Source organism: Anguilla rostrata, chromosome 18, assembly GCF_018555375.3.
Source record: "Anguilla rostrata isolate EN2019 chromosome 18, ASM1855537v3, whole genome shotgun sequence".
Taxonomy (NCBI): domain Eukaryota; kingdom Metazoa; phylum Chordata; class Actinopteri; order Anguilliformes; family Anguillidae; genus Anguilla; species Anguilla rostrata.
In genome coordinates this window covers 22,375,047-22,391,172 of record NC_057950.1, presented here as the reverse complement: position 1 = coordinate 22,391,172, position 16,126 = coordinate 22,375,047, and the positions used below count along the sequence as shown (strand labels likewise).

The 16,126-nt window shown below is 41.8% G+C and overlaps 1 protein-coding gene across 1 annotated transcript in view; it reads right to left on the bottom strand.

The window, feature by feature from the left end:
* Positions 1–15,679, bottom strand: part of slc24a3 (solute carrier family 24 member 3) — a 66,858-nt gene extending 51,179 nt beyond the window's left edge. Inside the window, exon 1 of the mRNA XM_064317351.1 lies at positions 15,019–15,679. Within this exon, the coding sequence (XP_064173421.1) occupies positions 15,019–15,211 (193 nt within the window). The 5' untranslated portion in view covers positions 15,212–15,679. The remainder of the gene's footprint in view (positions 1–15,018) is intronic.
* Between the last annotated feature and the right edge of the window lie 447 nt (positions 15,680–16,126).

Genomic DNA, 16,126 nt, shown 5'->3' with positions numbered 1-16,126 from the left:
TGTTCAATGAGCCGGAGTGAATACTGGGAAATATGTTTCTATGGAGATGTGACGTAAACGCTGAGACCAGGAGAGCCAGTGATGACATACCCCTCACTCACGCACATTCACATGCACGCACACACTAAAACCCACAGTCACATTCAAACACACACACACATAGGCAAACTCATAAATATTAGTATTCAGCCAAAGTTTTGGATGCAGAGAGAGGTCCCCTAATACACTACATATCACGCAATCTCTCATTCAGTCAAGAGATCAGAAAAGCCACTATTCAATGATGCTCTCCATGTTATGAGTCTTTGGACCGTTCTGATAAGGCAGCACCTGCCTGTGTGAGAATGAGCCTCAGCTGTGTTCATCCCCCTGCAGCAATGAGCACAGCCCTGTGTTGGCGGCTTCAGGACCACACAGCTTTGACAGAGAGGGGGAATAAGCCTCAGTTCAGGTGGATCTGCCTCCTATGTCCTCAGAAAACACAAGAGCTTAAACTCTGAATATGTTCCCTGAAATACACAACCTAGACAGGTCCAGATCCAGATTAGGTCAAATGTAGTATGTGTCATAAATGCATTTTCTCTGAAATACTTAACAATGGTGCCTCCATACACAAAAAAACACAACAAAAGAATCCCAAATGGAAAAAATCTCTGTGATTTTTAAATAAAATATAGCACCTCTCTATATAAAATGACATCTCAGTCAAATATGTCCCTGGAACCGTGGAGAATTCTTACCATCCACAGCAATATGGCAGGAGAGACTGACTGTTGACAGAATCCCAGCAGAACTGAAGGTCTGAGTCTGTCACAGTGCAAGTTCACAAATATGGATTCACACTTTTTGGATTTCCACAGTCTCAGCATGCTCCTCAGGCCTGAATATATCTCCCTCCAATTTTTTAATTATTTTTTTTTTATGGGGGGTTGTCTCAAAAAAGCACCCACAAGCTTTTGTTCCAACCACACTTTTAATCACCTGATTCATGGTACAGCTGTCTTCACTGAACTAGGTCAGCTTCCCCTCTCTAGTTCTGACAGTGTAAATGGTTTATAAGCATTGGAACTGCACTAACTTCTGTTCCTGCTATCTGTGTGATGCAAAGACGGAGCTGCAGAAACAAGCTACGGCTCTTCAGCAACAAGATGTAACTCAACGAGCAGTTCTCAGACACGTCCCCCAGTTTCCCACACACACTGACAGTGCCGTAATGTGGAACTGTGTTTATCTGACTCAGAGCAAACTGCTCGGTGGAGTCCACTTCCTCCCGGGGTGAAAGCCCTAAAAGCTACCGTATCGGGGGGCTTTGTTAGCAGCGCTGGAGCAAGCTGAACTGAAACAACCCCAGCACAGTGAAACAGGCCCGGGGGGTTTTTCCATTCGAAATGCTCGGCATACTTTTCACGGAGGAAAACAGACAGCTTAGCACCCAGACACCAGGGCCTTTGAAGGAGTCAGACGGAAAATGGCCGCTCCAGCTCCAGCTCCAGCTCCAGCTCCGCGGACATCTGCAAGCGGCAGACACCCAAAGCGCTCATCCAGCGAGGGCCTCGCACGTGCTCCTCTCCAGCAGCCAAATCTCCCTTTAATCTCCTCTTTAAGTCCAGCTCCAGAAGCTAAGCAGGGGTTGGGCTTGATTAGTATTGTGTTGATGGGTCAGTAGGGGGCACTCTTCTTTCCACAAAAAAAGAATATGCCCCAATGCATTAATGGCTCTCTCCATCTACTCAACCCACCTTATCAGCAATATAATCCCTTCCATTCCCTAACAACTATGACTCTTCAGGTCGTCACAGTAACTCAAAATTGTAGTTCTGTGTTTACCTACCTTGTTAAATTAAATGGAAAAAGCAGGCTACCCCAACACAAAGCCTTTCCATATGTATGCTAGAGCAGAGGTTTTCAACCTTTCCTGATCCAGGGATCCCCATGTTAAGAGGGCTATATTTCAAAAAGGTTTTATATTTAGATAAATTTTCCCGAATCTAAATAGCCCACTGTACTCAGTCATTGCATATCAAGTCTAACCAGCGACCCCCCTACAGTACCTTCAAGGACCCCCTGTGGAAAAGACAAGTGCACAAAAAAAAGAATAAAGGGACGATGAAGCGTTTCAACTGAAATGGCCTCACTTTGTCAATTAGCCTCAGATAGACTGGAACGGCTAAGGAATAATAACCAGGCGTAAAAATAATGATCGTGTCTGGAAGTGACAGAAATGCACAATTAGGATGTTGTGGGCACGGCGTGCGTTTCGGGTGACGGGGCGCGGGCCGTGAATCATCTGAAAACGGATACGTGTATTTACGGCCCTTCCAGCCGAACAAATAGCGAGATAATTGCTATGATGAAGCGGTGATTCATTAGATTAGGGAAAAACAATGAGTCTGAGATAATGAGTTTGTGAGATCCAACAAATCATCCCTCTAACACAATGGATTAAATTAGACAAGTCTGACAGGGAAGAAAGCGATATCCAAAAGCCTTTTCTTGAATGAACTTGTGTGGAAATGGATAGAATGTATTTTCCAGTGGATAGAATTTATTCTGCACAATCTGTACAACTAAACATCACACTGCAGAAGACTATTAACTAAATGCCTAACTACACATACATGAGATATGATCCTTGAGAAACAAAACATATTATTCCTAGTAGTTGACAATACCAATAGTTATTCTATATATCATATCATAAGGTGCAACCTTTTTGAATATTTCACCAGGTCATTTAACATTTCTGGTTCATTGTTGCCATATAAACATTAGCACATTATTGGCAAATTCTAATGAACACTCAATGAATGGGTCCCCACTCTGAGAATCCATTAGCCTAACAGAGGTGAGTCAGATATATCGCAGTGGGATGACTGTTAATTATTGCTTCACCGGTGGCTTTACAAGGCTGGAATATAAGGAATTACTGGCCTCACTGTAAAACAAACCTCCCCAGTCAGTTTCTTTGCATCAAGTTAATATTTAGAAGAGACTGAAAAGATGCACTCTTGAGAAATCAATAAGTAGTTTAAAATTGATTCACCGGTGTCATTTTTCAATCTGAGATTCTTCAATAATCAGGTGCGCAGAGTAGATTACAATAGCTATAATTACATTTTTCTTCCATTGTGGCATATCTTTCATTTTATTGTATACACAGCAGTTTATATATTTTAAAGATTGTAATGCATTTGAATACAAAATAGCTTCTAATAAATACTCCCAATTATTAATTTCTGGGTAACTCTTTCAGTTGATTCTCAAACAACCTCGCAGTCACATTTCAAAAGCCCGGTTAAAAAGAGCAGTAATTATCTTACTGATCTGGCCTCTTACTTTCGACTGAATGCGAACGTAAGTGTCCAGGTCACTTCTTGCTGGAGGTGATTTTACGTAGAGTTCCTATATCATAGATGGGGGAAAAGGTGTCTGTAATCATGCAGAGAGATGAATGTCTCTGAGATTTATGTGGTGTACAGAAATAGACACTCATCTACAGTACATGCATTAAAGCTGCCACACACACTATTCGCTATGCAGACTCTAAACGTTGTCAAGGGGGAAAATCTCTCGCTGTAAAATTATATTTGTGTGGAATTCCTGGCACAGAGGATCTGCAGTTAATTTTACAACGTGAGATGCTGTTATATATAGCGTTATAGTATAAATCCTTTTCACTATTACTGATCATTCTTGTGTAAATATAGCTAATTAAAGGCAAATGATTTTCCTCTCTTTGGCTTCAGTTGGTTAATACCTTTTAAATAATTCATTAATCAATTAACTTTTATGATGATCGTTTAATGCAAGGTAATTCTGTAGTGCATAATGCAGTCTAATGGAAAACACTGTCAGTAGGAAGCACATAGCAGGAGACTGTTGAACCATTCTGACCCACAAACGGTGTGAAGTTCTACCAGGAAAACTACTAGTTTGTATTTCCCCATTTTTATTACAGTGGTTGCTGATGGATCTATGACAAGAGCGACAGGGGCTATACTTTTCTGAGTAGGACAGTAGCACAGCAAAAAGTGACTTGTTTGGCTATTCTGAGTCACCTGACACACCTGACAAGGGGAACAGTGCACACACGGACAGGCCCATCACCAAAGGTGGAACAACGCCTTCGGCGGGGAGACTCGTCCTACAACGCGACCTCATAGTGTCACCACTGCTTTATGTTTAGCGCCTCCGTTTGTCCTCTGTGGCAAACCTTAACGCACAGTTCATCTTCATTAACAACTCAACTGCGACTCACAAGTTTAAAAAAACAAAAAAAAAACAGGAGCTTTATTTCATCTTCCCTTTGAGAGAGAGACAGAGAGAGAGAGAGAGAGAGAGAGAGAGAGCGAGAGCTGAAACACGGATAATGCACTGGCACAATGGAACAGTGGACAAGGGTCATTTCTCCACATATTTTCACTACTTTGATCTATCAAGCAGCATGTAAGATGTTCTTGTGTTACAATGTTTATTTTGTTTGTTTTATTTATTTTATCAAGTACTATATACAAATACATTAATCAAAGAGAATAGAGATGCTTTGTACCAGATTTAGCTATTTCCCCCTGCAGACTCTGGGCAATGAGTACAGGCACTCTTAGGACCGACTTATTCCAACATGAGATGTGTTCTTTTACACACAGATTACTGTGTAGAATTCAAGCACAAGGACACAGGGAACTCATAAACTTGCATCCATCCATTATCTATACCTGCTTATTCCTGGTCAGGGTCACGGGAGGTCATAGATCCTGTCCCTATCCTACGGGAGGCTGTCGGGCAGGTTGACCCTCTCCACATGGGCCAACCCTCGCTTCTCTCATCTGCACAGATCCATGCTGGCTAACTGTGGGCGCGAAATCTAAGTGTGCCAGTAACTGCAGTCACTAATGCTAACTGCGTCGCTAACTGTGGTTGCAGCGCTAATGCTAATGTTGCTCTGCAACCTGGGCAAGGTCTGGGTTCAGCTAAATGTGCTGCTGTTACTGTGGAATATAAGTCATTATTTATTGAAGCATTTTCCTATTATTTTTAATGTGAATTTCCTTGGCATTCTGAGAGACCCACTGTATTCGTAAGCACCCTCAGCCAATTCTGTTTTCCTCCAAAGTGCTGGCGACTAACCCCCCCCCCCACCTTAATCTCCCTCTGCAGTCCCCCAGCTCAGCTGCACAGTACTCCTGTCAGAGCACAGTTTATGCACAGCTTGCACAGGCAGACTGCAGGCCACTCGGGCACAGTGAGATAAGACAACCCAACCAGTCTGTCTCCTCCCCAGGCCAAAGCGATGCCCAGTTAATGCACTGCTCTATGGGGCTGCCAACCACAGTCAAGATTCCACAGAGCACATCACTTCAGCACTTCAGCAGAATAAGCCAGTAAAAAGCTCCTGAGAAAAAACTAAACCTACTAAACGTCCCTCTCAGATCGTCCGTGATGAGGGACCACAATTTGCCATGCATAGCCCACGGCGGCAGTTCCTGTATTGCATTCAGCAAATAATTCTAGTACGGCACCCATCCTAAAAAATGTTTTATGTATTGTCTCTTACATGTAAAACAGCAGCAATTTTATCACATGCTCGAGAGGTCAAGTAAGATGCGAGGTCAGGGCCTAAGCAGTGATTGTAAATCAGGAGGTGCTGGAGCAAAACGTGCCTGGGTGAGGAGGTGACAGAACGGCCTCACGGGTTCTGGAACATGCACAAAAAAAGTGCCAAAGCAGGGGAAGAGGGATCGGGAGGTGCAGCCAACTATCACGGATTCCATGGCTGAATTTTTATTTATATACATATTTCCATATTTTCGAGAGTTGCCGAATCAGTGCAAGCACACCCCGGGACACTAAACTGAGCGCTAAACTGAGATCCTGTTCCAGCAGGATCTGGCACAAATTAAGCACTGGGTATAAGCAGGTAGACAAACACCCAGGAGACACAAACGCTCTTCGACATTGTACTGCACATTCAGAAACTAAAGTTTTCAACCATTTACTCCTTGTGAATAAATGTGGTCCCTGGGCTTGTACGAAAACCCAGAGAGCCAACAAATTCCTAAAAAGTGAAAAAGAATCATTGCTGATTTAAGATGGAAAGGTAAAAAATTATGATGGAAACATAGGTTGCTAAATAAGCTACAAAGAGGTAAACATTCTTATTTTATTATAGTTTACTTTAACTGGCATGAGGCATACAGAATGAGAGAACAGGGCTCAAAACAGACAAACAGCGAGCAAACAGTCGATGGCCTTAACCACTTGTAGCCAGTGTGCTGTGAAGTAACGTGGTCTGACCGATCTGTCCTTCAGTTAGTGAACGATAGGAGAAGGAAACATGGTGCAAATTACAGGAGATCACACGCTGGGAAGGGAGAGTGGGAGGAAGAAAAAGTCCAATCCATTCCAGAGCCGACTGTGACCAGAAGCTCTGTGGAGTGGTCTATAAACCGGACTGTTTCAGTCGGTAATGAACCCCCACCCTCATCTTACGACACAAGAGCGACTCCCCCTGTCGACCAGAACCCTGCAGCCGGCTGTGTCAGTAGCAGTAGCACACTCCTCATGGAATTGGAATATACTGCAATATACTGTAAATATGTGAACATTTTTGGAACATATTTCACAGAAGAATAATATATTGCAATATTTTAAAGTGGAAATAATTTGAATATTGTGTCAATATATAGTGAAGTGTTGCCTCTCAGCTGACACTGTGGGATGACAGAAGCTGGTTGTAATTCTTTCGGGAAATAATCTATTTGGCACTCTCCATAATCGAAGGACTACAGTCACAGGAAGCGACAAGCTATATGCCTGGACAACTCAGATAATAATGTTTAAAAGACTCGTACAACTGATAAGACAGGAAGAGGCATGGTAAGACAGAGTCAAGACCTCAGTGACAGAACTGAAGTGTAAGATGCGCATTACGCAATTCTTCATTGCAGAAAAGGGAAGGTTGGCAACACATAGTTTGGAAATCACGCAGTCTTTGTCTAATCTAACAAGAACAGTTAATCTAATCTATTAAATCTGGATCTAGGTTTATGTAATCACACAACGTATCAAATGGCGGATTATACAAATGCATTGGACTCAGCGGATTAGAGGTTTCAAACTCCTTTTGACGATTTTAATACTTTAAGCTTATTTGTCATTTTACACACTGAGAGAATGACTGAATCTGAATAAATGCACAAAGTAAAGCATTCATATTTATTGAAATGCAAAATACATGTATTATTATTATTATTATTATTATTATTAATATGAATAATAATAATAATAATAATACTAATAATAAATTGTTATGATTATTCAGGATTACTTAGAAGTCATGAATTAAATTACAAACAGATCAAAGTAAATCTTGAGCTTACCAATAATATATTACACATGTTGAAAAGAAAAACAACATACATATGCATTGCATATTCATTTGCAAGGAATTGAATAGAGTTCTGTGGAAAAACTGCAATAAATTCTGCATTTAAGAAAACAACACTGTCAAAAGGGAAATTAAAATAAACTACAGACACATAATCAAAGAAATATGTGGAGCTAAAAGACGTGTAAATTAAAAAGAACCACAGCAGAAATACAAAGGCAGAGCTTTCTATTCTTGCTCAACAACACAGCAATTTATCACAACAAGCAATTACAAGAATAATCTGACATGTTCCTACTGCTGGTTTGACTGCAATGATTTGGAGTCATGCCTGTATAGTGTTGGATTCCCTTTACATCCTTTTTTAAATATTAAATATAGCTACATGCAGAGGCTAAAACACTAGGGGCACAAATGTTACTGCACCATGAATCTGTGTGTTACGTCCCTGGAGATTTTAAGTGAAACACATGGTTTAGTTTTGTAGAATGGCCTTGTTCGGACGACACAAATGGTATCCACCAATGGACCGCGTCCCAGGGCCCCCCCCAAGGGTTTTTTTCCCAAGTTTATTTGATAATGGCACAATGCCACACTGTGTAAACCAGGAAGCGTTCAAACTAAAGATGCAATTCTAAAGAGGCTCCAGGAACAGAGCATGAATCTGTTTATTGCTGATGCAATATGCTACACCTTCGCAAAACGTATGTCCCGTTTGCCGTTTTATGTCTGCGCGTTGAAACGAATTCAAAACAGCTGCCAGCAAAACACGAGTTTATTGGCTATGTCCAGCACTGCCAGGAAAGAAAATAATAAACTTCACCAGAGTTTTACGTGTAGTCTAGCATTTAAGACACAGGTATGTATTCCATCTGCATTTTAGGTGGTTTCAAAACATAGCCTGGCACCAATACGGTTTTAAAAGCGAACATTCTCTGACACAGAGGTGCCCATATACATAGAAACGGAAACCACAGGAGTGATTCCTCCCGTTTCATTCAAGCAAGCACAGAGGAGCAGCGCAGCACAATATATCAAATCCATAATGAGGAGGTTTAAGGTGTGCTATTTTTGGTGGTGAATGTATGTAGGACAGCCCCCCCCCCCCTCAGTTATCTCCCCCTGGTCCTCCCACCAAGACCGACGCTGGAGAAGCACGTGGGAAGACCTTGAAGCAGCTAACCCATCCGTCACCTCATCCTGCACTTTTGGGAAATATACCTTGTGACTCCATCACTTCCTGTACTGCAGACTAAGTGCTTTCCAAAAAAAGGACCTCTCTATTAATTAGTTACGTTCTAATTTGAGCGGAAAGCACACAAAAAAAGACTCCACTTAATTACAGAGCGGTCTAATTTACTCTCGTCCTCTGCAGATTGACCACCTAACCTCGAGCTAACGCCGTGCATTAGCAGGAAGATGCTGCAGCTCCAATGGCACACAAATGAAACTTGATGGATTGGTGGTCGGTAGATGGAAGAGAAAACCTACATTACCACGCGTCTCACAAATCAGCTTCTCAGCGCTACATTTTTCTCTGAGGTTTCTGCACTCACCAATGTCACAAATTCAAGGTTCTTTCAAAGTGCTATTCCCCCAGTTCAAGGAGCCATTTTGTACGGTAGGCAATAACAGGACCGTTAATTTGCCAATGATGCATACATTGCGCATCAATATTCCTTAAAATGAACAGGCTTCGGGATCAGTTTTTCCAAACCAAAGTCAAACCATTTAGAGTAGAAATTGTGGATTTTGGTCCAGAATCAGCTTCTCTGGCTATGCTTTACTTGATATTTATACATGACTGATTTCTAAATGAGCTCCAAAATCTCCAAGTTAAAAAGCCAGGCACTTTGAAGTGCCGCAGTCAAGTAATTTTCCTGAAAGTCATTGCTTTTATTGCTTGTATAAATGCGAGGGCTTTTGTAGAAACCCTGTCTTCCTGTGATACGGATGAGAGCTCCGAGCAACTAAGTGGACAGAGATGAGAAGCCTTCTCCACCCCCCTCCCTCCTCTCGGACCCCCCTCCCGCTACTCTGCTGGGTGTGACAGGCACCCTCCTGGGGCTCTCAAAAACACCCACATTGAGCACGCAAAACTGAAGCAGTTTCCCCCCCACGGCTTTAAACCAGAATTTATGAAGCAGGCCTTAATGGATAGTTTTCTTTGACTCGGTAGGGGAATTGCCCATTGAGATTAATTTCAGTGAATTCCCTTAAAACAATTTCCCCAAAACTAGACTCATAATCTCTGCTCCTGCCTTCTTTTATTGTAGATGACAGCAATAATGTAGTCACTGCAAAGGTAAAGATGCTCATGCCTTGTTCACAAGTAGACTTCACTTTCATTATGCATTTATGATACGGTCAAGTCAATATTTTTCTTCACAATTTTTATATGTCTAGCAATTTATTACATGAATCTGTGGCTGAATGAGTAATAGTTTAGGACTCCCATGCATTTCTGCTGAAGACAGATTGCCGGGAACAGATAATGTCCTGAATAAAAGAGATTGGACAGGAGAAGGCTTGCTGGTTTGGGTCCTGACCAATAGCATTAGTGGGTCAAACCCTCTCTGTTGTTACCTTGTGCGGTGGACACATTATTATGCCCACCACAGGAATCTTCTGAGAACTTTTTTTTTTAAACTAAAGCTCCCACTTATGTCCATACTAGGCAGAGTATCCATGGAAACAAAGAGGAACGAGACCCCGGGGGTCTTGTTGACTGCCGTAACTTAACAAATTATTATTTTTAAAATAAAGCTCAGAAAATAATCGACCGCATTTGAAAAATACAGCATACACCCAGTACATTTTAATCATGCCAAGAAACATAATTGAAAATACTTCACTGCCTTGCATTTTTTTTTACCTGTAGGTATGAAAATCAAGAAAATAAAAATTAAATTAAAAAAATTAATTTTAAATTAATTTAAAAATTAATTTGATAAAAATCCTTCGTGTGTACATATGTATAATGGAGTTTAACTACACGGATAGTCTTCTTTCCCTCAGTACAAACTGCTCTCAAAATCTGAACGATTTTTTAAACTTGTTCTTAATAATAGTGTAGTGGAAATCCTGAGCATTCAGGGCGTAGAAGATTTGTGACCACAGATTCATCTGGTAATATGTCCTTTCACTGTAAATACAAACTCCCCAAGAAAGGTTTCCTGTATGTGTGGTTACACCAAACAACCATAAATGCACTATCATCTAAGAACTTCCTTTACTGGCGCAAAAAACTAAATGCAGATCTATGATGCAATCATACTTTAAAAGGCTTCTACACATGCCAAACACATAGAATTAATGCGAGAAATTCTAATTGCAATCGACTGGGTGAGCTATGAGTGTCAAGAGGGTAACGGTTGCTTGAACACATTTAATGGAGTCAATTTCATGTCAATAAATGTAGTAACGGGAGGCATGTGTTTAGATATGCATTACATGCCTTAAGGCTACTGTTCCGTACAGCAAATAAATGTAGTGACACATACACAGGTTTGAAACATTCATTCTAACTAAGTATAGAGTGAGGTCTTTACCTGCTCAGTATATCTTTACCAGTGTTCCGCCTCTCACATGAAACATGCACTTGTTGAGCGTGGATAAGAGTCTGTAAATGCAGTATGTATATTAGCATTCCCTTCAATGGGGAAGTGACACTCTGAAACAGGATAGCTGTAATGCATGTACCATAATGTCAGTCAATGCGCTGACACGTACACACGCCACTCCATCCATTCTTTCTGGTGTCAGTGAAGCTCAATCCGCAATATATGAGCTACTGTTATAAACAGCAAGTATTCTCCACCAAGGATGTGTTTCATAAGTTGCCTTTGATCAAGAAAAAACATATTTCCATAGCAGGTAGGTTACACAACACCTTGGGGGACTATATACAAAAAATAATTAGACATGTTTATGTTTACATGCGAAAGAGCAGTCCATGTTCTCAGGTGACTGAGCGGTCAGGTCGTAGCAAATCAAATAAAAACCAGTTGCGAACATACAAGCGCTTTCTCTCTGTTCTATGCAGATTTGGCCTTCCTCCTTCTGAACAAATTTACTCCCTGTAGGGTGTTCTTTCAGAAAATGAGTACCAGCAGGTTCCAAAAAGCTACATGGACAATGCTGATAGAGTGTATGCTGATTTCCAGAGAAAATGTTTCCCTTTGAAAGAAAATAAATGGTGCACCAGAGTTTTTATTCAGAATATTTTACTCATAATTTATAACTTATGTAGCAGAGAATGCACACAGTTGCAGGCAGTCCCACTATCATGCAGACTCAGGACTAAGAATGGATCCGTCAGCCAAAAAGCTAAAATGTTCCTTTCTGAGTTAGCATTGAGCGGATGGCAAACAACGCAGTCACGAGGGCTGTGTTTAGAAATGCTCTCAAACCACAGCCGTTCTGAAAACACCCCGTCATCAATTGTTTGCAGGGAGGAAATTTAAAACCACGTTGCCCACGACAATCAAATTTCACTTCAGTCTAGGTACTCAGCAGACATTTGTACGCAGAGCGACTTATGTAAGTTCCTACAAAAAACGTTCAGGCAATGAATGTTAAGTCGTAAGGGTCGCAACCGATAGCAGCCGTCAATACATAATTTACTGAGAAACAGTAAACACATACACCTACAAGATCAAGTAAAGTGCCATAGTAGGTGCAAGAGGGAGAATGCAGTTCTTAAAGTAGCAAATGGAAGATATCGATTCAGACGTCGCACGGGTGGAGCTAATAAAGCACTGAGAAACATTCAGAGCTCTGCACTGAGGAGCAGACGAGCGTTTTGAACAGGTGCGTTTTTCCGACTCTGGTGGAAGACAGACAGTGACTCTGCTGTCCTGATTGCAGCAGAGAGCTCATTCCACCACCAGGGAGCCAGAGGGGAGGAAAGCCATGGCCTAGAGCCATCAAACCAATCAGACGGCCCCAGATTTTATGAAGGAAAGACTTGGGCTCCTTTGGCTGTTCAACTTAAGGGTAACTGAACTGGGATTTGAGTGTGCTGTAAACCTGCTCTTGATGGTACCGCTCTAAACAGGGCACTTCTCACGTCTGAAACAGCCCTGCACAGAAGATGAATGAGACTGTGGTGTCTGTTGAAGAATACTCCCCATCCACCAGGGAAAAAGGTCCCTGTCACCCTCCCACACTCTCAGTTCAGAACATGACAGTCGCCTCCCTCTCATTATACTGCTGCTTCTCTACATACATCATATTCCCCTCTAACTTTTCTCCAGCTCAGCAGCTTCATCATTCAGGCTTGCTTGGCAGGTCTCTTTGACCAGCTGTCTTACTTTTTTTCTCCCCGAGTGATGCTGGGAAAAAAAGGCCTCTGTCACCGAGCTCTATAAGCAACGAGGAAGCGCAAAGATGAAAAAACAGCACGAGAGCACTGTCACTGTCAGCAGTCGTCAAACAGCAGATTTTTAGCCCCTCTGGTGATGTCACTGGCACGACTGTCCTCACGCAGTTTTGTAAAATAACCCAAATGCACAATAAATACCTTGTCCACTTTGCTGATAAAACTCCCGGAGTGTGGAGGACAAGAGGTGGGTTACTGAGATATATAATTAACAGAGTTTGTTGGAGTTTCTGAAGGTCTACGTTATCATTTAGCAGGGCTTGACTGAAAGACAAAACTATATAAAAAACTTGACCGTTCCTCTAGTCTCCAAACTATGTGCTAATCAAATGTAGAAAAAAATAAACATATTGCTTCAGACAGTTTAATGACTTCAGTCTTGAAGCGAGCCACCTTTTTGAAAGTATACCCCCAACACATGCACACCTGCATTGTAGAAAAAACTTGGGGAGCGTAGAGTGACAATGATGCCACTTCCTGTCATTACCTATATGGAGATGAGCCCCTCAGAACTCATGATCAGGGGGCCACTCACAGAAATTGTGCAAGAGCATCAAATGCAAGGCACATACATTACAGTATATGTTATGCAATGGAATAATCTGCTTAATTTCTGAAGTACACATTAGTGTACAGGCGGCACATGAAAGCGCACACTTTGTCATCGTGAAACCGAGGCATTGGATACTTAGGACTGACAAATGGCTCAGAAGAGATAATGCATACAACTTAAGCATAATGGTTTCTGCAAATGACATTGATGCTCAGAGATTAGTACACTGAGTGGCACGGGTTAGAAATATTTTCTCACGCTAATCGCTCAATATCCTTGCTGTAATTGTTTTTTTTTTACGAGGCACCCATAGTGGGTGAACAGATGGAGCGTAGGAATACAATTCAGAGGATTCTTAAACCAATTTTAAAGTTTGGAATCTGACAATGTTCGGTTGTGACCCAGGAATAAAACCAAACCATGTGGGAAAATTATGTCCAAAACAAACTTTTATTAATGCATCACTTAAATGGGGAGTTCGTTTTTTGAGCAAGCATTAGGCTTCGAACATTTTAATCACGACAAAAGCTCACATAGCGCATCCAAGAAACGTCACTCAAGAGGCGCAAATGGAATTCGATTGCTTGAGCTTCAAATGACGCTTGAAAAAGGAACAGGAACAAGAGAACTAGGCGGTCTTGAAAGCGATTAACAGAATAATCGAGCAATAGGTTACTACCTCTCCAGTATCGTGTGCGTAATATTGCTTGTTAATGGTATTTGCGGACAAGAACTAGACAACGAAATGATCAGCACAAACCACTGGACTACGTGAGGAGTATACAGTATGCACAAAGAGTTTTTTATACGACGTCGTAGAGCAAGTAGCCTTCATCGGATGTAAAGCAGAGCTGAGTGATTTGGATGAAGCCTTGAAGATGTAATCACACGTCAAACGTCAGAGAGGACATCACGCCTTCGCGCAGATGTGCAAACTAATGTGCCGATATCGATCATGTGGGCTAGTCAAACAGAACAACATGACATGTCTCTAATGATGTAGTTTTAGATGCTACTTAGGCTAATTACACTAACAATTATTGGCGGAGTTGATTATTGAAATAGGCTGTAAATCGCAACTATGTTGGACTGATTCACCCCTTCACTTTTCCCCCAGCGTTTTGTGTTCGGACCCAGACTTTCTAAACTGCTATCGTTTTGCCGAGAAATAAAACAAAACAAAACAGAAAACAGCATCATCGATGATCAAATTTACTGTAGTCTGTCGTACGGTGTACAGCATTCAAATTAATAGCATACTGCGTGTTATAATACATGGTGATTCAAAACGGTGGGTCGCAATTACGCATATATTGCATTCTATGTCGTATTTTCGAGTTCAGCCACAAGAATGACAAGAAAATGTGTGTAGCCTATGAACTTATTGCTGTAGTTTTCGCTTTCGTATTTACAGCACGTTTCGTATAACATGGCACTATGAAAAGCAATAGCTTATCGAAATGCATCGTACCGGATACTGGCAACTCAGTTCAGTAGCATTTCGGTAAAGAAAGTGCAATTAGCCTATATAAAATAGCGTTTTCATAGGTTACGTGCAAGACTAATTTCCATAACTCAATAGCTACACAAAAAATACGTTTAACTTTCTCCAGGCCCGTTGACATCTTTTCCTCTTCTTGCGGGCAATAATTTATTTCTCTTAATTTGACTTCTGAAACAAAGTGGCGAGCTCACCTGAATTTTTGGCCAGACAGGAAAATCCCGACATCACAATGAACAAGACCCCCAGGAAGCTCAGTTGCCCCCAAAGCAACTCCTTTCGCTTTTTCCTCTTCGCTTTGATCTTCCTCTGGTTTAGCATCACTTGCAGCGGCCGACTCCGGGCTCGGAAAGTGGGAGACATCCTCCCGGCTTCAATCCCATCCATAGAGGAAGATTTCAGTTAGCGATAGCAATCTTAAAGGGAGAAGAATGACAGGGGGAATGGATGTGAGGGGAGCGTGGGGACGGACGGACGGTTCGAAAAGTTTCAAAACGGAATTGATGTAATATCCTCACGTCAAATACGTAAACAATGTGCAATTGTGTGCTTCTGTAGGGTTTGTCCCTATATTACTTTAAATCCTAACGCTGTGCAGTATGAAAGTCGAAAGCGGAAGGAGCGCTCCATGGATGCGTCAGTTTGGTGCCAGCTCTTGCAGGACACAATTTGCTGCGATGTTGAGGGTGTATGTGTGTGTGTGTTAGAGAGAGAGAGGGAGAGAGAGAGTGAGGGTGGGGAGGGGGAGTAAAACAGAGTGAGGGAGAGCGTAGGGCTTATACAGATTGATGCAGCGCAGCTGTTTGATGGTAAAACAGCTAACGTTAGCGTCTCGCAAGCCAGAGAAGACAAAGAAGGAAACTAATAGAGACCAAAAGAGGTAACGGGAGTCATTCAGCAACGCGGAAGTATGCGTCTATTGCCGCCCCCATCTGGATAAAACAGGTACAGACGTTGGCAACTTGCAGACGGCATTGCGCAGAGCCGCACTGCTCTGCACCAATTCACTGGGGACATCTCTACGAACTTAATTGCGAAACGTGATTCTGAGATGACTGCTTATTATTAAAGCAGTGCAAGTTAAAATTTATACAAGGAGCAAATGCACCCCTTGCTTGATTTTCAGATCTCTGTGGAAATCCTGGTCGTGTCATTCCCACATGCTCCCCTGTGAACTGATGGCCGGAAGCTAACAGCATTTTGCGGAAACTAGATCCAAGTACTTATCTTCCAATTAAATCAAGAGAGGTGTTGTAAGTCTAAGAAGAAAGGAACTCTTGCATTGAGTAAGTTACAATACAC